This window comes from Elephantulus edwardii, unplaced genomic scaffold (assembly GCF_000299155.1).
Source record: "Elephantulus edwardii isolate Elephantulus edwardi_28Jun2011 unplaced genomic scaffold, EleEdw1.0 scaffold00075, whole genome shotgun sequence".
Taxonomy (NCBI): domain Eukaryota; kingdom Metazoa; phylum Chordata; class Mammalia; order Macroscelidea; family Macroscelididae; genus Elephantulus; species Elephantulus edwardii.
The window spans coordinates 8890857-8914408 of record NW_006399825.1 but is presented as its reverse complement, the minus strand read 5'-3'; the positions used below and the strand labels follow the sequence as shown (position 1 = coordinate 8914408).

The following is a 23552-nucleotide window of genomic DNA, read 5'->3' as shown; positions in this document are numbered from 1 at the left end:
TCATCAACAACCTGCATTATGCAGATGACACAACCCTGCTTGCTGAAACTAAGGAGGACCCAAAGTGATGCTGTAGCAGGTCAAGGACTACAGTAGCCTTCAATATGGATTAAAGCTCAGCATCAAGAAAATAAAGATTTTCACCACTTGGACACTTGGCAGTATCATGCTGGTGAAGAGATTGAGATTGTTAACAGGTTTAGTTTGCTTGGCTCTTCCAATAACACTCTTGGTACCAGCAGCCAGGAAATTAAAAGATGTATTGCATTGGAAAAGTCTCCTGTCAGAGCCCTCTCCCAAGTACTGAAGAGCAACGATGTCAGTCAGCAGACTAAAGTACGCCTGATACAGGCCATGGTCTTTGAAATTAATTACTATGCTTTGGAAAGCTGGACAATGACTAGGGGTAATAGAAGGAGAAGTGATGCCTTTGAGCTTGGTGCTGGAAACGAAAATATTGAATATATCATGAACTGCTAAGAGAACAAACAAGTTTGTCCTGGAGAAGGTGAAGCCAGGCTGATTCTTGGAGGTAAGGTTTCTGAAACTTCGTCTAACATATTGTGGTCATGTTGCAAGGCAAGATCCGTCCCTGGAGAGGGACTGATTCAATTACTGGGGTTATGGGGGTAGTTGTATCAGAGATAATAAGATTGGCACAGGATAGAACAGGGTTTAGGGCTGTTGCACATAGGGTTGCTATGAGTCACAGGTGACTAGATGGCAAATAATAACAAGAACCACAACAACTACAAATTTATCAAGAATGGCTTGCATTTAAAGCAAAGCATAAACGGAAGTATCTGAATACATTTATTAAAGCCTTTCTTTCACTCTTACCTCTATTTTTGTCACAATTTTAACACCTAGGAAGAGATGACCTGCAAAGAATTCTTTTAATACGGCTGTGTAGAGAAAGATCTCTACTCATGATAATAAAAAGGGATAGTAAGTTATTAATAACTAGCAACAGCTATCATGTTCTTTAGCCTGTACCAGATAATAGTCTTACAATCCTGTGATATGGTGGGAAATGCTGCTGCTGTGTACTGGCAAACTGGAAGTGACTCAAAGATGACCTTCCAGTGGTTTTTAGAGACTGTAAATCATATGAGGGGACAATGTCATCTTGCACCTTTTTTGGACTGGCAGCACCATTCCTTACCACTAACCCACCATAATTCTTTTTTGGGGAGAAAAAGGAACAAAGGCATCAGAGCACTTGTAAGTGAAACTCAATATATTATTGTGGTGTTGGGATTTTTAAAAATGGCATTTCTCATCATTTTCTTAGGCTCCCTCTGGGGTAATGGCCTACAGCTGCCTCAACTGCAGATTCATATTTTAATGCTGATCTAAGTTTTCTACATAATCAACAGATGAGGCCAACATAAGAGAGCTGGCCAGATTGTAGAGAGACGGTGGCAAAGCCAAGCCTGAGAAGCCCTGGAGATGGAGACAGAATGAAAGGTTCTGGATGCTTGACAAATGAGGAAAAAGCTGACTTGTGATTGCTATGAGAGCAAACTTGTAGGATAATTGAGAAAATCAGAGGCTTCATGCATTTCTGTTCATGGACTTAACCTGGACTTTTGCTTGTGGATTGAGAAGCTGTATCAAATAACTGAGGAATTTTGTCCTGTTCTTAATCTGTTTTAGGGCTACTAGACAAAACATGGACTTTTACTCTGGGATATCCTTTGCCTTCTCCAGTCCCAAACTTGTTTCCCTACTAAACCCCACAACTGTGAGTAAATTCTGAGAATAAATTTGCTACAAAAAAGTACCAACTAAAAAATCAACTCAAGGTGGACCAGAGGCTTAGGAGTAAAGGCCCAAACCATAAAGTTCAAAGAGACAAACTGGAATCAAGCTTAGACAGCCCTAGTCTATGGTATAAAGAGACTGCTAAAAACAGCCAGAAAGACACAATCTGGAGAGGATAAAATTGATAAATGGTATCTTCTAAAGATTAAATCCCTGTGTCCATCAAAAACATTTTCTAATAGAATGAAAAGAAAACCTACTAACTGGGAAAAAACATCTGGCAATACCATTTCAGACAAGGATCTCATATCAACAATTTACAGAACCCTAAAGGGCCTCCACAAGAAAAAGACTGATAACACAATTATAAAATGGGCAAAAGACATAGACATGGGAAAGACTTTTCACAGAGGAAAATATTTGGATGGCCAACAGACACATGAAGAAATGCTCAAAATCACTGCCAATAAGAGAGATGCAAATCAAAACCACAATGAGATACCATCTCACTCCAGTAGCAGTGGCAAAGTTTAACAGGATAGCAAGTAATACATGTTGGAGAGGATGTGTCAAGACAGGAGAACTCTTCTGCACTGTTGGTGGGATTGTAAAATGATACCACTAATCTGGAAGGCAGTTTGGCATTTCCTTGAAAAGATGAGTATAGAAATTCTATATGGTCCATCTATGTCAATGCTTGGCATATACCCCAAGAAAAAGAGAAGTGAGGAACAAAACTGAATATACTGAGAAATTATGGTAAATTCACATGATGGAGTATTACGTAGCATGCAGAAGCAATGATTTTGAAAATCACTACCTAGCTTGGGAGGGACTTGAGAGCATTATGCTAAGTGAACTAACTCAGTCCCATATAAGACCATATTGTATAAGACCAGTACTGTAGAAACAGAAAGATAATTAGTAAAACGTGTATGATGACCCCAGATGGAGAGGATGGGAGCAGAGGGGTGAGGATGGGTGGGGGGAAATCATAGGGTTCCACAATTTGATAGGTGGAGGGAGGGGTGGGTAAAAGAAATGGGAAAGATATGATGTGAAAAACAATGTATATGAACTTTGTAAGTAAACCAGTATAAAATAAAAATTTTATTTAAACAAACAAACAAACAAACCAATAATGACCAACCAAGTAATTAGATGTAGGTGCAAGAGTGTGGAAGGCTATGCCTGCTCTCTATTATTTTGGTATTATGGATGTTGACAGGAACTGTTCCCTTTGTAGAGTTATCTGTGGTTCAACTCGGCCTTCCACATTGTCACAACTCCCTTTACGATTACAAAAAACAATGTCAAACTGATTAAGATACGGTCTGTAAGTCTTACATAGTAAATACAGCATTAAAAGTTCCTAAGAGTACAGGTTAACTAGTTGTGGGCTGCTTTGTATGAAAGTTAATACAGAAGGTCTAGGGCTAATATCCTTAGAAAAGCCTACTTGCAATGTTGGTCCTTACTGGGTTCCAGAAAAACCTTACTGGTAAACAATTACCTACAATGAAAAGAATGTTCTCTAAGTGTAACGGTAAGTCCTCAGATTGTTTATGGTTTGCGAACTTTATGGTTCATATTCATCACCAACTTTTAATATGAGAGTTGGAAATTTCAGCATAATCTAAATTGTAGGTGTCTACATCATTAGGCCTAGTAAAACTTTCTCTCTCACTACAGCCTATTCAAAATTAAGGGTCTTTGAAAAAAAAAAAAAAAAAGGGTCTTTGGAACAAATGCAGCCTCCTGTTTGCTACATATGGTCTATACTTAATTTTTAGTTTTTAAAAACTATGTTCTAAGTGCTTTACATATGTCTACATAGTATCTGTGACTATGCCTCTTGATCTAAAAAGCCTAAACATTTACTCTATTGACTTGACTCTACTTACTGGCCCCAGCTCTACTGCATAACAGATACTGTTTGCTCAGTACAGGTCCCCAAACCTTCTGCAGTAACTTTTCCCCTTCTGACCAAAGAGTTAGTATTATCCATTCTAACCAGATATCTGATCCAAGATATACCTGATGAAAAACTTTAAAGCTAGTCTTTTCAATGACTTCCTATGCATTTTAAAGTTGGGACAGTACATAAGGATGACAGAAGAGCTTATACCTTTGACTGGCAGTGTAGGAGAAGAGTATTCAATATGCCACAGAATACCAAAAGAACAAACAGAATGTCTTGGAGAGAGTACAATCAGGTTACTCTTTAGAGGCAAGGATGATAAGACTGCTTTTCACACACTTGGGCATACTGTTAAGAGTAGTCAGTCCCTGCAAAAACAAATCATGCTTGGAAATGGCAGAGGATCAGCATTAAGAGAGGAAAACCTTCAACAAGATGGTTTGATACAGTGACTGTAATAATGGGTTCAAGTATATCAAAGATAGTGAGGATGACACAGGATAAGACAAGGTTCAGACCCACTGTTCACAGGATCCCTATGAGTTGGACTTGACTCAATGGCACATACAACACAACCACCACTACCACCAAAGACATAGGTAAGTGTATAGGTATAAAAGGGTTTAACATAACATCCTGAACTAGTCAAAGTAACTCAATAAATAAATTTCTAAGTCTGTGAACATTCCTCTTGATATTAATTAAGAAGCTGACTTATTGGGCCATATTTTAGAAATGACTAGACATTATAAAGACGATTTTTATGCACCGCAATCCTAAAGACACAAGGTTAGAATCCATCAGCTGCTCTGTGGAAGAAGGATGAGTAATTTCCTCCCCTGCGACTGCTGCTTCTGCAAACCTACTTGGGGTAGGTGGGGGTTTTGCAACGGGTTAGTGCTGATTTAATAGCACAAAACATCAACTACGTATTATCAAATAGCATAAAATGTATTTTCAACAAATTATTTCCTTCTTGTCAGAAAAATGAAAATTAGGTAAAAGAGAACACCACTCAGAAACAAACAAAAAAGTTTTAATAAAATTGTTGTGAATATCCAAGTACATTATTATGTATATTAATTACACATATAAATATAATTATAAATAATTCATTATTTTTCTTTAAGAAATTGATATTATATTCTATAAAATTGCAGCATATGTCAAATATATTTCACAAAATAAACATCTGAATATTAAAAATACAAGTATATGACACTTAAATTTAATGTATCATATTGTTGTAACTTCCAGAATTAGCCATAATAACCGTATTTTTTAAAATCCTCAATAACTGGAAAACTAATATTTAAGTAGAAGATGTGCACGACTTTCTAGGAGCTAAGAATTTTTTTTTCAAATATCTTTTTAAAATTGAGTGTTTTATTGACAATAAATTGCTTACTACTTCACCTTGGTTTTCACCATTAAGATCAGTCATACTTTTAATCAAACTGTACTTTATCTAATATGAAAAGTATTACTAATTCAACAACATCAAAATAAAAAATTAAAGAAGTCTTTATATAACTTGGTTGTTTTTTAGGATCTGTCATCCACATCTTTTCTTTTATTGAGATTTTTTTTAAATTAAATTATTTCTTTTTCATTTCAATGAACATCTACAGAGATTTTGGAATTCCATTCATTCATTGTTGCACCCTTCTCCTTGCCCACCCCCCCCTTCCACCCTCCCCCCAAAAAGAATTCATCATTATCTACAGTTTTGGATTAGTATATAACCCTTGTCAACTGTTCTACAATGAAATGTTACAAACAGAATTTACAGAGAAAACTCTTTAAGGTTATGAAAAATCTTTTTAAAGAGAATATTACCTCTATGAAAAATGACTTTAGTTCAGGGAGGTGCTGAAACAGGTTTAAGGTTGAAGTGTCTGTTCGGGTCTGCTTCTGCACTGCCTCCTCTGCCGATAACCTCGGAGGGTGTGGTTCCTTCAAAATAATCCCACAGTTATATTAAAACATCTCTAATTTTATCCCTTCATTAGCACTTGCTTCTAGTTACAAGAAACACATCCACTGCTGATGGTTTCAAACAGACGTGGACCTCAGCAGAGTTCCTCTACAGATTCAGAAAATCTCTACTTATGCTTTAATGTTTTTCCCATTGATAATGCTCTGAATTTCTAAGTCAGAATTAATTTTTCCTTTTATTTTCGTTCTCAGTATACTGTTTTATTTAGTATTTTATTTAATTCTTATTCCCACTGGATTACAAACCCTTGTTTGTCATCCGATGTTCTCAATAACATAACAGGTATTTTAAGAGAGCAAATCCTACTAATTACTGGATTTTAAAGCACAAATAACATTTTTTTAAAATTAATTTCAATGAACATCTCCAGAGATTTTGGACTTCCATTCATTCATGGTTGCACTTTTCTCCTTGCCCACCCCACCCCCACCTCCAGTTCGCTCTTCTCCTTGAAAAAGCAAAAGAAAAACTCCTTCATTGGTACGCAATCCCCCCGCACCCACCCACCTCCACCCCGACAAGTAACAGTTTTAAAGAATGATTTTCATTCAAACACTCATGTACATTTTTTCCCCCTTTGGCATTAAGAACAAATGTTTTCTTCTGTTTACCTCTTTGAGTCACAGATTCTGGAACTTATTCCTTGCAGGCTGAAACTAAACTAGCCAATCTCCCATAAAAATAATTTTGTCCACAAACATGTTCACTTTGACTATATACTGTTGTTGTTAACTGCCATTGAGTCATAAATGACTCATAGTGACCCTATGAATGAAAGACCTGAACTTTCAGCATTTCTCCAAGTTCATAGGGTTTATGTAGGCAAGCTGTTTTGGAAGAGGATGCCACTTCTGCTTCCAAACTTGTTTTTTTTAAAAAATTTATTATTAATTTCAATGAAAATTTAGAGACTTTGGATTTACATTAATTCATTGTTGTACTTTTCTCCCCTCCCCCCTAGTATACTAACCTCTTGGAAAAGTAAAAGAAAAATTCTTTCATTGTTTTACAATCCCTCCACCCAGGTCCACTCCACTATACAGCCTTCGCTCTAGACTCCTGTCATGACAAAAATACCTAATAATTTTCCCTCTTACACAGTTTTCTCCCTCATCTGTTTCAATGCAGTATACATTATTGAATCCATCCTTCTCAGTCTCCTCCCAACCCCGAGGTCAGTCCTGCTTTACAACAGTGGCACCATGCAGTATTTGTCCTTTTGTGTCTGAGATACTTCACTCAGCATAATGTCCTCCAGGGTTACCCATTTTGAATAATATTGCATGAGTTTCTTGTTTTTCAATGCAGCATAGTATTCCATTGTGTGAATATACCACAGCTTCTCTATCCATTCGTTTGTTGATGGGCACTTAGGTTGTTTCCAACTCTTTCCTATTGTGAATAAAGCCACGATAAACATGGGTGTGCATATCTGCTTGGGTGGCACTCACGGTCTCTTTGGGGTATGTTCCTAGTAGTGGAATTGCTGGGGTGTATGGGTGGAAGTGTAAAATGGTGCAACCACTGTGGAAGGCAGTATGGTGCTTTCTCAAAAAGTTGCAAATAGAGATACCAAGCTTGTTTTAATTGGGGAGCTCCACCAAACACTGTCCACCATGGATAACCATTATCACATCTGACAAATTAGTGTCACAGTGTTTAGCATCACAGCCACCACAAGTTACCTCTGTAGAGCAAATGGGCAGATCAGTGCTATACCACTTAAGAGGAATGCTTGACCAAATTTTTTTTCCAATTGGTGGCCTAATAACATCAATTCACACTCAATGGCGAGTAATCATTCCACCCCAATCCTTACCAGAACTAGAAAACAAACCTCTATAGAATCAGGCTACTCCAGATAACTTCCCAATCTGGATTCCAGCCCCATACTGGTGACTAAATGCTTTTTTAGATGTTGATGTTCAATGTCATTGAGTCAAGCACAGCTCATGGCGACCCTATGAACAAAAGGCATGAAGCCTTTCTATACCTATCATCGTTTCTCCAAGTTCAAAGAGTTTCCAGAGGCATGTGGTTTAGAAAGTGGGGCCACTCCTGCTTCCAAACCTGTCTTAAACTGGGAGCTCCATCAAATACTGTCCACCTCGGGTAGACATTATGGCAACTGTCCCCCAATGGCACAAAGTTCAGCATCACAGCAAACCCAGATTACCTCAGTGCAGCAAATTGAGAGAGGAGTGCTGCAAAATTTTGATGAATATTCCTCCAAAAATAACACTAGACTCTCAGGTCTAACTGATATTTAAATACATGGGCCCAACACCCACCTCCACAGACACACATATGAGGTTGGCATGAGACAGAACAGGGTTCAGGGCTGTTGTACATAGGGTTGATATGAGTTGCAAGTGGCTCGATGGCACATAACAACAACAACATATGAGACATCTTTCTATAACTATTGCTGTTTCTCCAGGTTCATAATGCTTCCACAGGCATGTGGTTTAGAAAGTGAATGCCACTCCAGCTTCCAAACCTTAATCAGTATGGGAGTGCCACCAAACACGTCCCATGATTGGCAGCCATTATGGTGTTTGGCACATCTATGGCACAGTTGTTCCATTATGGCATTTGGGAACCAATGGCAAATGGTTCAGTGTCACAGCAAATCCAGATTACTTCAGTGCAGCAAATTGAGAGGACTTGGAAGAATATTCCTCCAAAATAAAATAACACTATATTCTCATTGGCTCCAACGAGAGGTTCCCAGTCCACTCTCACCACCGATCAAGAGGCCAGAGCCGTCTTACATGGTGCAAGAGAACTGGCCCTTCCACAAGTTGAATTACTTTAAAAAAAACACAAAACAACTGACTATATATAGAATCAGTAACCTTTCTTCCTTTGTTTAATGTTCTTTGCTTCATGTACATTTTTATAACAGTAATTACAATGATAAATGCCATTAAATCACAACATGTCATCATCTTCTCTGCACCCTTGCCTTTCCTTTCATCCTACCCATCCATCCACTTTCTGTTTCTCTTTCCCTCCTCACCTACCTGTCAATCCTCCATGATTGTTTCTATCTGTGGAATACTTGTCTTAGACATGGTAAATGCTTAGTAAAACTCCAAAGAGTGTTCCAAATTAAAAATGAGGCTGAACCTTTAATTTTGGAAATAATCTAATTTTTTCCCTTTTTCAGAAATGGTGAAATATTGTCACTGGCTTTCTAAAAAATGACAAATCCTCTTGTGAGAGAGTAACTGGCTGTATATGTGGATGTTTTTACTTCAAAACAGAGACAATCACTTAAATGTACTTTTAAATGATGGTATAAATTTTCTCAATTTCTAGATAAGTTTGAAATAATGTTTTAAAATCATTATCTTTAAAAAATACTAGAAACATAACTTGATTTTAATTGTAAAATTTTAATTTTATGAATAATTTATATGCTTTACCTTTAACAGTTGACAAGGTGTCTGCCCAAAATTATTAATCATCCCTTCTAAGGCTTTTCTTTCTTTCTCATCTGTTAAGGCATCTAGATCCACAGCTCCTAAAATCAAGAGAAGTAGTCATCTCACCATAGAGTGAAAACAAATTAGCAAGCCATACAATGTAAGAAACTGATCAATACATTTCCAACAAGTATTATTCCATTTTTTCAATTTTAAAAACTGTCAAGAATTATTTAATAAAAATATAAAGCTTCAAATTTATATGGGTATAAAAGAAATTTTACCCATTATTTATAATTAAAATGTTTTAATAACAACCATAACCATTATCATCTGTCTAGTCAAACATAATTAGGCAGAAAATAATCTCTTATAGATGTTGGAATGTTTGACAGCTAACCAAAAAATTTGTTGTTCAACCCCATGAGCTTCTCCACTTGTTAAAGACACAATGGCAGTCTGCTTCTTTAAACACTGGGGGAAAAATTACACTTAGAATCCAAATAATCTGCCATTGAAATGATTCCAAATCACAGCAACCCCACAGTGTAGGGAAGAACTGCTCTATCAAATTTCTAAGCTTACACAAGTAAGCTGCCTTAGTTTTTCTCCTCAAGAGCAACTGGTGGGTTCAAATCAATAACCTTTTGATAAGCAGTCAAATACTTTAACCACTGCACAATTAGGGCTTTTTTTTTCTTTAGGGCTCTTTTCTTACAACCTTGAAAATTCTACATGCAATCTACAACCAGGAGAATAAAATAGATGAATGGGACCTTCTAAGAATTAAATCTGTATGCACATATGAAAACTTCTCCAACGAGGTAATAAAGCCATAGACTGGTAAAAAAATATTTGGTAATGACATATTTTATAAGAGATGCATATCTAATTTATAGAATACCCCGGTACCTCAGCAAGAAAAAGGTAAATAACCCAAAAGCAAAACGGCCACAGGATATAGATACTTGAACAAAAACGAAATAAGGGTGGCAAACACATGAATAAATGTTCAAAATCTCTGGCTATCAGAGAAATACAAATAAAAACAACGATATCACTCAGTAACAACAGCAAAGTTCAACAGAGCAGCAAACAATAAATGCTGGCCAGGCTGTGGAAAGACTGGAACCTTTATTCACTGCTGGTGGGAGTGAAAACAGTGCAACCATCATGGAAAGCAGTTTGGTACTTTCTCAAAAAGTTGGAAATAGCAATACCATTTGACCCAGCAATGTTACTACTACTGGGAATATAGCCAAAAGAAACCATAACTGTCATCCAAATAGTTAGATGCACACCCATGTTTACTGATGTATTACTGACAATAGCAAAGAGATGGAAGCAACTCAAGCACCCATGAACAAACAAATGGATAGAAAAAACAATAGTATATTAATACAATGGAATACTACACAGACACATACTTCCTTAGTGAAATAAGTCATGAGATGATTTGGAAGGAATTTAAGGGACAAGCTGACATTAATACTACCTGAGGCCAGAAAGAAATCCAAATACTGTTATAGTTGTTACTAAGGTTGTCTAGATAACCACTCATACATACCATAAAGTTTGGAAGGGGATTACTATGCCATGGATGTAATCTGTTTATTTAAGATAATATTTGTGTTAAGATTTTATAAGTTCATGTAGTATAACAATTTTTTATGATATCTTTTTCGGGTATAATTTTTTATGATATCTTTTTTCTGGACTTTTCTGTCATAATTGCAGTCAACTTTTGAGTTCACCTCTTTAAGAGGACTTCTTGTATTATTTAGATGGCTACACTGGGACTGCAAAGGTGGTTGACTCTACTCTCCAGCCCTCAGGCTTGCCTTTGTTTTTGGTGAAACATTCCTCTAGGTTGTATAACCCTGGTATGTCCACTTGCTGTACAGAGGTAACTCGTGGTTGCTGTGAAGCCGAACACTGACACAGATGAGTCAAATACGAGACTGGTGCCATGGTGGACAGTGTTTGGTGAAGCTCTTTGATTAAAACAAGCTTGGAAGCAGAAGTGGCATCCAATTCCACAATAGCTTGCCTCTGGAAACCCTATGAACCTGCAGAAAGGACGAAACTTATACAGGAGGTGTCCAGGACTTTCGTTCATAGGGTCACAATGAGTTGCCTGCGACTCAACAGCACTTAACAACAACAATAACATAATGGTAATACATTCATAGACACATGTAATTCTAAGAACTGGACAGACCTCTATAGTGGAGAAACTGAACCATAAGGAATGTATATGATTCAGTCATGTCCAACATGATAGGTCATGGGATTTGATTAAAGTAATATGGTTCATAACAATGTGTTTAAATCAGTTGCTTTTCTTTCAGGATAAAACCTTCATAAACCTTCATATGTGTATAAATGACAATTTTCAAAGAGGTACAAACCTCCTTTCATGAGAAAATAACACTTAATGAAAATAGAAAAGAAAGGAGTATCTAAGACGACAACTCAGAAAGGTGGTTATTTATTAGGATCAAGTTTAAATGCCAAGTTTGTCTGTTGTCAAGGCGTTTGGGGGAAATATGGAACGCTTCATGTATCTGCATGTCATTCTTGTGCAGTGGCCATACTAATGCTGCCAAAGTGAGCACTTGTCAAGGTGTTTGATTACAAATAAGTAGCAATTTGGTAAGAACTCATTTTTCTCATCTATAGAAGTGAGATGATAATAGTAAATTTCATTCTAATTTAAAGATTACACCAGCTAATGTATATTAAGTAACATATACCTAAGATAATACAAGCACAAGTAATAGAAGCAATTATTGTCAAGATTTACTGCCCTGAAACAACCTAAGAATTCATCCCAATGAAATATAAAATCTACATTTATTTCATTCTTAGAATATACAATAAAAGGCAGTTTTATCTAAGTCATCAAAGGTTTGAAAATGGCAGGAATATTTTTTGGTTATAAGAAGGGAATATAAAAAGTGCTTTTCACACAAAGTGACCAATAAGTTGATGACACTATGCACATAATTAAACTGAGAGTTAGAAGCAGCTGCCCAAGACAAACAAAACCAAACCAAGACAAACAAAACCACTTTAGTTTGCTCCTGAAAGCCTTCTTTGGTTTCTTCTGAGCCATTTAGCTATAGTCTCTGTTTCCCCAAAGCAGCAGTTACTTAATGCTCAGCATTATAATTTCTAGCATTAAGGGCAGCTTTGGGATCCAAACACCACAAGCTGCTCTAATGTTCCTAAAGACTTAGTACAGACCAATTCTATTGTCTCATGGGACTACTGTCAGCTGGAATCAACCTAAAGGCAACAGAGTTGGAATCAACCTCATGGCAACAGGTTTAGTTTGTGTTGCTAAAATACCTTGACAATAATCACGTGAAAACAACAACAACACAAAAATACTATTACAAGTTCCTACTTATCTAAAATCTACTTAACAGAGTATTCTCAGCAATACTTAACATGAATTGTCACACGATTATTAACTGGCTAACATATGCATTCCCAAAAGAAAAGTCCCCACTCCTAAAAAAAAAGTCACATTACTTCCTCTCAAAAAACTATCAGAACCATATTAGCTGTTTATTGGGAGTACTGGTGGCACACTACAAGCAAAACTGTGTTGCAAACCCAAAAGCTACAATTCTCTGGCAGTCTGAATCCACCATCTGCTGGAGAAAGTCGGGCCGTCTCTTCCTGCCCATATATGAAAAATGACCAGTGCTAATAATATGAACAGTGAGTTTCAATGGCAGTGAGTTTGAGTGGTTTAATAATAGAATTATAATTTTTTCAGGCAGAAGGCCTATGGAGCCACTACCATCTGTCAGCGGTGAACTGCATGTTGTAATGATGTTGAACATGTTTGGGGCATGTGCAGATTAAGAAAGATGAGGAAGAAAGACCTAGAGATCTATTTCAAAATTAGGCAATGAAAACCCTATAGACAAAATAGTTTGACCCTCAACTGATCACAGAAATGGCACAGAATCGGGAAACTTTTTTTTAGACAATAGTTAGCATGCTGTTCACCAAAAAGTCAGGGACTCCAGTCCACCCAGAGGCATCTCAGAAAAAAGGCCAGCTGATCCACTTCCAAAAAAAGGGGCACGGGGAATCACATATAGGTCTAGTCTGACATCCATCAGGTCACTGTGAATCAAAATTAACTTGGTGGTAACCTGCATGAAAACTACTACCAGAATGGTATGATAAAAGCCTGCTTGTTAACTTACTAAATGGCTCTGCTCAAACTGACATAACTCTTTAGAACTACTGGCTCAACCTAAGAGCGAGGGAGAAGGAATTTTTATATCCTTGAACATTGTGACCTAAGTATCAGAACAATGTCATCATTTTTTTAATGATTATGATAATTTCTATGTAAATCTAAAAACAATATGATGTTTAGTTTAAATTGATTTAAAGAAAATATTTAATGTAGGCTCCCCCAATAGGACATATATAGCCAGAGGTAATAAAAAATTAATGATATGCCACATCTATCATCACATTTATTTATACAAATTCAACTACATAACAAAGAAAAAAAACAGGTGAGAAAAAATCACCAGCTTTAATTTTCAAACAGGAAAATAAAGTAATATTTTTCCAATATACTTTCTGCCATATAAAACAATTCCAAAATATCATGTGTAAGTACATATCAACTATAATTTCTATCAACGTAACACAAGAGAAAAATATACCTTCATAACTACAGTAATAGAAAACGTTGAGAGCCTCTACTGCAGCTGGTCCCCTCTGTTTATAGCCAAAAATCAAATCTATCCATTCATGAAGATGAGCAGAAACATACTCAGATTCCTAGAAAAAGAACAAGGTAAATAATTTATATGGAGATACCTTCCAACTAAAATTCAGGATAAGGAACCTTTTAAAAAGAACAAACTAAATATTTAACCTACATAAAGCTTACTCACTAGAAATAAAATTCTTTCAAAATAATTTTAAACAATTACCTCATTAACTAGTCCCTGTAGTAACTATTCATAGCTACTATAACGTAGATACCACACTTACTAATTTTAATACATATGCTAATATATTTGGGCATGTTACCAGAAATCCACAGAAAAGAAAGGTAACCGCACACAACTAACGAGTTTAACACAGCAGAGACTGTGAAGGTGGCATAGAATAGGGCAGAGTTTCATTCTGTTGTATGTACGGGTCACTAGGAGTCTGAGCCACCTTGATGGCAGTGTCAACAGTATATACACTTGCTAACTTAAGGGTGAAAAAAATACAAGAATACTGTTAAAAAATTACAAAAGATAAAACAACTACGAGTTATCATCTGACCCCAGTCAGAATAGCAAAATTTAACAGAACAGCAAGCAACAAATGCTGGCGAGGTTGTGGAGAAACTGGAACCCTTATTCACTGTTGGTGGGAGTGTAAAATGGTGCAACCACTGTGGAAGGCGGTATGGTGTTTTCTTAAAAAGTTGCAAATAGACATACCATTTGACCCAGCAATTCCACTACTGGGAATATACCCCAAAGTGACCATAACTGACATCCAAGCAGATATATGCACACCCATGTTTACTGCGGCTTTGTTCACAATACCAAGGAGTTGGAAACAACCTAACTGCCCATCAACAAATGAATGGATAGGGAAGTTGTGGTTTATTTACACAATGAAATACTATGCTGCTTTGAAAAACAAGGAACTCAATGCAATATTATTCAAAATGGGTGACCGTGGAGGACATTATGCTGAGTGAAGTATCTCAGTCACAAAAGGACAAATACTGCATGGTCCCACTGTTGTAAAACAGGACTGACCTCGGGGCTGGGGAGAGACTGAGAAAGATGGGATAAAGAATGTATACTGCACTGAAACAGATGAGGGAGAAAACTGTTTAAAAGGGATATGTGATTAGGTATTTTTGTCATGACAGGAGTCCACAGCGAAGGCTACATGGTGGAGTGGACCTGGGGGAGGGTTTGTAAAACAATGAAAGCGCTTTTCTTTTACTTTTCCAAGAGAGTAGTGTACTAGGGAGGAGGGTAGGGAGGGGAGAAAAGTACAACAATGAATGAATGGAAACCCCCCCAAAAAAATTACAAAAGAATTACTGATGTCTTTATAGTGATATTGCCATTGGCAATTATTTTTAAGAGATTTTGTGGTCTAGTGGCAAGGAGCTGTGCTGTGCTGCCATACCAAAAGCATATGGTTCGAATCCACTAACTTACTCTGTGGGAGAAAGAAGGGCAATTTCTTCCTATGCCATTTACTACAATTGAAAACTTGCTGGAAGGTTAGCTATGAGTCAGTTCCAACTTGATGACACAGAATAACAGTAATCACTTAAGAAGGCACTATTGTTAGGTGTCATTGACTACAATTTATAATAGCTCTATGAATAGCAGATTGAAATTCTGTCCTATTTTATGCCATCCTCACAATCTCTGACATGTTCAAGCCTATATATAGAGTTATTGTCACTGCATCTCACTGAGGACCTTCCAATGTTAATGATCTTTTATGTTTCCCAAGGACTGGTGCTTCCTGACAGCATGACCAAGTCTGTGAGATGAAATTTTACCATCTTTGCCTCTAAGGAGAATCCTGGTTGTATTTTCTCCAAAATATAGTTACTTGTTCTTTTGGAAGTCCATGGCTATTTAATACTTTCCATCAAAACCATAACTCAAAGGCATCAATTCCATTCTTTTCTGGCCTTTCTGTCTTCCTAAAATCCAGCTCCTACCTCATTTCACAGACAGTGTAGACGCAAAGCACAGGAAAAGCTCCTGGCTGGCTATGTTATTTTTCACAGTTGCTTTATTGTTTTAAAATTTCCAGTTCCCAATTCATACGTCAGGCTCTTGCTTACAAATATTACAGTCTAATTTTGAGTTTTATTGTTTTACATGTGAGAAGTGTTTAAACATTCTTTATTTGATATCATACACAAACCACACTGAAATGCTTTTTTGTTGCTTAAAAGGCAAATTTTAGATACAGGGAGTTTGAATTCGATTATCATAGTCAAGAGCAGATAAAGTCTTTGCTACTCTATCTCTAGCCTCTACATTTAAACAGGCTGATAGAAATTGAAGCAGTTGTGTTCTGTTCCATATGACAGAAAAGACATCTTAGTATTTAAATAAGATTCATATAATCAGTTATAGAATCTAAATATAAATACTATCTCCTATAGATTGTGAGGTGACATCCACCACCTCTGCTAAAAACTGAGTATGACTAATCCAACTAACCTAGTGTCCAGTCATCTCTTTGGAAAGGAAAAACAGTGAACAACACCTGCTAAATTACTATAAAAATTATAAAAGTGTGACCGTAATAATTTAAACAAAGCCAATCTTACCAAATGCAGGACTGTCTAAGAAAAATATTCTATCAGCCATTCATGATCTAAATTCTGGTATGAGATCAATTTAAAGATAGTATGTAAAATAAAAAGTCACAGGACATTTGTATTTTATAATAAATAAAGCAGAGACCAACTATGTTACTCATTGGTAGCTTTCTTAAAATACACTATCAACTCTGCCCTTTCTGTCTTCTTCTTAATGGCAGTAAAGATCATTTTTGTTCCAGGGATGTATTTCTTGGCTGTATTTCTCCAGATGCTCCATCAGTGTATCCTTGCCCCAGGTGACATCTTTGTCCTTATTGGTATCTGTATAAGAGAATCCAGGGCCTTGACCAGTCTTCTGTTCGGCCCAGTCTTGTGCTTGCCGCCTTATCCACAGTTTCACACTGGGCACACTTCGGCACAAAAATTTTCTTGCCCTTATGAACTTCACCCATTTTGAAGTCACTCCATAGACTTGCACAACTCCAAGTTAAATAATCAAGCACCAGATGTCCGCTTTCTCAATTCTGAGTTTTCTTATAAGGCTTATAATTTAATCTTAGAAACTTAACAATTTACATACTAATGATAAGGAGTGTTACAAAGTACCTGCCTAATTTTAGTTTCTGCAAGATACTAACAGTAATATAAACTAACTTTGTGCATTCTTAAATAGAATATTACACTAGTAATAATTTTTAAGTGGCTTTTAGAAGTTGACTTTTTTTTTTCACCAGTCTATATAATTTAAAGATTGAAAAAAACCAACAAAAAAACAAAAACCACAAAACAAATGATGACAAAACAAACAAACAAACAAACAAACAAACACCAGAGCTAAGGAAAGGATTATGTGTATATATCAGTTTAGATACAATAAGAATAATATTGTTATATAATAAGTAATTCAATGAATGATGCTGAAACAATTGAATAATCACATTTAAAAGTGAAAACTGATCCCCATCTTACATCACATGCAAAAACAATAAGTGAATTAAGAAATAAAATAAACATGCACAACATAAAACTTTCAGAAGCTAAAGTAGTAAACATATATTAACTTTAATTACAAAGAAAAAAGTTTATTAAATAAGAGTCAAAAAGCAAACACATCACAAAAATATTGATATACCAACAATGTTAAAATTAATGTCCTAGGGGAGCTCTGGTGGCCTATTGGCAAGGAGCTGCAACTACAATCCCAGAGGCGCATGGTTCAAATCCACCAGATGCTCTGCCGGGGAAGGAAGGACAATCTCCTCCTGTACCAGTCAGATCTGATTTGACGGTACACTCACAGAAAAATAATAAAATTAAAAAAAAAAAACAAAACCAAACCCAAAAAACAAACAAAAAAAAAATGTCCTTCTTTCCTCAAAAAGCTCCACAAAATATTATATACCAAAGATCTGATAAAGATATTTGTAATAAACAGATGACAGGTGAATTCTATTAATAATATCGAAGATATTAATACTAAAAATACAAATACACCAAGATTAAACACACCAAACAACAAAGTAGTTCTACAAAGAAAATATCAATTGGCCAATAGTGCTAAAGTAGTAAGCAAAATTTTAAATTGGAAGAAAAAAAAATTGAAATCACGCTACTCAACTACTGTAGCATTGGTAAAGAAGGTGACTTTTTAATTTAGTAAAATCTTTCAGAGAAAGCAAAAGCTTTTGATTGTTAATCTGATCAAATGTGAGAACTGAAAAACATCAACCTATACCAGTTTATTCACTATAATAGTTTTCACATACAGCAAACATATATTATGGAATAGGCTAACTTGGAGTTGTGCAAGTCTATAGAGTGACTTACTGTGTCTTAGTTGTTATGGTCAAAACATTAGTTCACCACCTTTTTTAAAGAGGCCTGAATAAAATGGATTGCAACGTAATCTAGAATTAATGAACAATTATGTTTTTAAAAGCACTTTATCTTCATCTATCTATCTATTAATTAAAGACAAACGTCTTACCAGAGCTCTCCTATGTTTGTGGATGAAATCTTCAGCTGACTTAGCCCATTTGGGGAGAATGACATCATTCACTACTTCTTTAGAAGCTTGTAGACAGCCCAAATTAAATTCTAAGACACATAAAAGATAAGTGTATAAAAGCACTTCAAATTTAAATAAAACAAATAGAAATTAGAGTATAATCTAGAGGAAAACAGAAGCTTTTATTTTTCTTTAGTTAAGAGTCAAAGGTGAAAACTGAGTCTCTTTTAAATCTAAATTCACTTCCTAAATAGAACATTCATATCTACCAGAATACATTTCATCAAATGATTTTTAAAAAAAACTGCAGATGAAATGGAAACAATATTTATTTTTTGCAAGGTAAATCAGATGACAAATTTTTGTTAGGAAAAATAGGGAAATGATAGCTATAATCCTCATGTTAATTTGAACAACAATAAATGCTTCTCATACATTAGAAATAAGTAACTTAAAAAGAAAGTGAACTATCAACTTAACTGTGTATCGGCAGATGAATGTATAAAGAAAATGTAGTGTATATACACAGTGGAGAAATGGGGTGTTGGTACTCAAAGGATACACAGTGGAAATTGTAGTCTCCAATGGTGATCTTAAAAAATAAAGTTCCTTAAAGATTTTTATGTAACACTTTAGAATCATTCCTTGGGCAAGCTGTATTCGCCTTGTGGAAGAAGGCTATATTTATATATCACTATGTTACCCACTCAATAGCCATTCCTTCCTATCTGGCAGAGCTTAGATTAAGTTCAAAGTCCTTTTTAAAGCTATATAATGCAAGGATTAACCAGGATTACTAAATCAGGGAAACTTTTGTTCACTATGTTTGACTAGTTATTAGTCTATCTTACCCATTTCTGGACAGCTAGGAGGAAGTTATGAGAAAGATTTTATCAATCTTGGTAAAGAAACAATGAAGAATTCCACTTGTTTCAAAAACATAAGAGTTCGAAATGAAAGCTTTAAGAAAGTAGTGCTAAATAAATACTCTGGCTCTGGTCAATATTTTAACAAATTGTGAAGTTCTGCAACAAAATCTAATCTTAGCATATAAGCATCTCTCTTAACTCAGGTACATACTCTGTTTTAGGAGCCCTTAGTCTCATTAACTGAGTCTAGGATCAATTTAGCTGACTTTTTTAAAGTTACCAGTTCTGACTGCTGTTTTTTTAGACTTTCTGCCCCAAACTGGAAGGTAAACGGCCCCTTGAAAGGTAAGACTGGCACAGTGACACCAAGCCCTGGATATGCATCTGACTCTCACAACTTTACTAACTACATAGAGTCCAGCACTTAAAGTAATCTGCTATGGGAGGAAAAAGAAGTTGATTTAGCCTTTTCACACTTTGACATTCCCTTAAAAAACATCAGTGTTAATCTATTTTCACCATCTGTGCTTAAAAATAAAAATATCTTTAATAAAGTATTTAAATGTTTATGAAAATTAATAAAATATAATTATAGAAAAAAAAATAAAAATTTCATTTCTGGTTCTTTACTTGAAAAAACAATGTAAACTTTCAAATATTGCATTAACATATACTCTGTCTTTATTTTTTTGGTCTCCTTTGACAGATCTAAATCAGATGACAACAAACTTTTCTATACGAAGCCACAGAATAAATGTTTTCCACTGTGTGGGTGATATGTTTTACTATCACTATGCAAGCAAACCTGTTGTTACACTAAAAAAGCAGCCACACATAATAAAGGAGTAGGCTAGCTGTGTTTCAATAAAATTTTATGTCTAAAAACCAATGATATGTAACAATGAATGAACGAAAATCCAACTTTTCTATAAACTTTCATTAAAATCACAATAAAATAAAGTGTATGTGTCTGTGTACGTGTGTGTGTTTATGTGTATGTATGTAATACATATTGCTTTGGTGGACTAGTGGCAAGAAACTGAGCTGCAATCTCAAAGGCATGCAGTTTAAGGCCACCAGCCGCTCTGTGGGAGAAGGATGGGCAATCTCCTCCTGTGTGATTAAAATACCTCTGAAAATCCACCGGTGGGTCACCTATGGGTCGGTTCTGACTCTATGGTACACACACACACATATAAATTCTTAAAAACAGCCTAAGACGTAATTCACCATTTACCTTTTCAACCAGAGGAGGCAGTGAGTTTATGTTAATGGAGAACAACTTAGAAAGAGTGGTACAATATGAAACAAGTTATCAATGTCACTGAATCGTTGTATTTTAGTAGGGGTTGAACTGGTGTTTGTTTTGCTGTGCAGACTCTCAACAACAACAAAAATAAAATAAAACATAAAAATAAACAAAAGCCCAAAACAACAAAAAGCTAATGGTAGGCCATATTTAGGTCTTAGATCTTGTTTTTAACTACAAGATTTTTGATCTAAAGGGTTATATTACTGAAAGAGCACAGGTCAGCTTAACTTCTTTAGTAAACACTTGTTCTTATATCCTGTCAAGTAGGAATCAAGTCATAGTTGACCTTCCAGGAGGTTTTCAGAGGCTCTAAATAACAGCAGGAGTCTGCTTATCAACAGAGCAGCTGGTGGACTTGAACTGCCTGGCTTTGGGTTGGTAGAGCAACTCCTTACCACTAAGCCACCAGAGGTCCTTCAGGAAATAATAAGGCACTAAGATAAAATGAGACAATTTGAACTGGTGACCAAAGCTATCATTAGTAAACACTATACTCTGATAAATTTGTTAATAAATTCAAATTGTCCCATTTATCTTAAGACCTTTAAGACTTCCTTAGAAGCTAAGACTGGTACTTGGTATTTGTTTAGTTCTGTCACTGAGTGATCTACAGACTGAATAAATCTTAAATAATCTGTAGAATATGACAAAAAATTTCCTGAAAAACGTTTTTCCGACTATTCCATTAGAATTTATTAATTTTTAATCCCCTATGTCTTACGATTTTGATTCTCCAAAAACTCTGGAAAATAGAAGAATTCAGGAATAAGCTCTTTCACATCATATGGATTGTCCATGAGCGCCTGCCAAGTAGCAGGGATGGAATGGAATTGCCGGTCTGCACAGTCAAACCTGCATGTGAGGAATGGAAAACACAGTGACAGCTGAATTCACAGAAAATCATCAAACAGAGTGTCAAAACGCACTTCAGATATTCTAGTGAATGAAGCTTCTTTTAATATTTATTCTCTAATGTCTAAAAACTCAACTTTCTTTATTATGATAATCTATCTTTTGTATTTTTTGATTATTAATATATTCATTTTTATTATCAGTAACTTATCAGTTAAGAGAGTTTAAAACAAAATCATCCTGTAAAATAATTCAAGTAACTGAATTAAGTATAATCTAAGAAAAATTTTTAAATAGCTTAGTTTTTTACTGAATAAATTTATTACATGTAACCAAATGTTAATGGAATATTTAAAAAACAGTTTAAATATAACTATTACATTATTAATATATGCAAAGAAATGTTGCTAATTTAATCTTTGATAAATATACATCTTTTTAAAGAATTTTATACTGGTTTACTTACAAAGTTGTATACATTGTTTTTCACACCAGATCTTCCCCCTTTCCTTTACCCATCCCTCCCTCCACCCACCAAATTCTGCGACTTTATGATTAAGCACGTCCCATGGTCACATCTCTGTCACCCTCTCCCCTCCTTGGATCCCCATACTTGATCTACAATAATGATCTTATACAGTATTTGTCTTTATGAGACTGAGTTAGTTCACTTAGCATAATGTTCTCCAGTGATACACAAATATCTTTATAGACTCTTTTGCCTGTAAGCAAGGAAAACTTAAGAGAAATAGGAAAGTTTTAAAATAGTTCGATTTGTATATCTTATGAATATTCTACCATTTTACTTTTAGTTAATTTTTAAGTTTCTTCATAGCCAGTTAGAGCGTATGGTTACTGAAAAAAGTTCAAGAGGTCATGTTGCAATTTTATTACCGATTTTCTAATCACAAAAAGGGAGCTCTGCTGGCTTAGCGGTAAGGAGCTGTGCTGCCAACCCAAAATCTCATGGTTAGAATCCACCAGCTGTTCCATGGGAGAAAGATCAGCAATCTCCTCCTGGGTCATTTACTGCCTCTGAAAAGCCACCAGAAGATCAAAGCACAGCTGATCATTCTTCTGGTGTTAAGGGTTTATTGTTCAAAATGACCTCCTTAGCCAATGACTGACTTTACCATGTATACGGGCAGGAATATGTGAACAGGAGGAGTATTAGCCTTACCACAAGGGGATTGGCTAGTCTTGGATTGAATTACGAGGATCCAGCAGCAAAACTTGAGAAGTTCACTAATAGCAAATAAGAAGCAAGAGAATGCAGCACATCCTTCAGACCCAGAGATTCTTGTGCCAACCAGACCAGGGCATAATGGGAGCAGCAGCCATAGAAGCCAGCAGCAGAGAACCACAGGCTTGACAAAGGCAAAAGGTGACCATAGGACTGCTACTCTATGGGGAACCAAAGTTAAAAGCCTTTGCCCAAGTAAGGTGGAGGACTGGAGAGCGGAAGAGGGGGGGAGCCATAACTGGCAGGACTGGCCTAAGGCCTGAGGCTGAAGGCTGACGTTCCTGTGGGCACATGACAGCAGCTGTCTTGAGTGACTGTACTATGCTACTAACCTGAATAATAGCTTTTTTATTTCCCTAATAAAGTTCTGTACATAGGGTTTTCAGAGGCCTGCTATTTCAGAAGTGGATGGCCAATCCTTCTTCCTCATCTGTCTCAATGTGAATGTTCAGATTTAGAGAAGTATTAGACAGACCAGCAAGTTAAAGGTATATCCCTTATTGCGGAGTTAACTTTAGTGTCAGTGTTGTCCCTGCCTTTCTCACATGCACCTTTACGCACTTATTTCCTGCTTCATGATCCCACAGGATATCCATCCACTTCCACCCCCCCTTCACCAGCCCTCCATCTAATAACTTATATATGAAGCTTCCATGGCTTCTGTGATTTCAATCACATCAGCTGATGGTAGATATAATCAAGGATGATTTCGGCAGAATGTTAAATGATCCCGGAAGTATTAAAAGAAGATGGAAGGAATATACTGAGTCACTGTATCGAAAAGAATTGGAAGACA

General features: G+C 35.9%; 1 protein-coding gene and 1 pseudogene across 1 annotated transcript in view; both read right to left on the bottom strand.

Moving 5' to 3' along the window:
* Positions 1-23552, bottom strand: part of NBEAL1 (neurobeachin-like 1) — a 201231-nt gene that overhangs the window by 18763 nt on the left and 158916 nt on the right. The window contains exons 41-45 of the mRNA XM_006889152.1: positions 21383-21513; positions 18460-18569; positions 13822-13939; positions 9119-9216; positions 5528-5644 (exon numbers count right to left, since the gene is read on the bottom strand). Of these exons, the coding sequence (XP_006889214.1) occupies positions 5528-5644; positions 9119-9216; positions 13822-13939; positions 18460-18569; positions 21383-21513 (574 nt within the window). The remainder of the gene's footprint in view (positions 1-5527; positions 5645-9118; positions 9217-13821; positions 13940-18459; positions 18570-21382; positions 21514-23552) is intronic.
* On the bottom strand, positions 16623-16924 carry LOC102861462 (annotated as a pseudogene).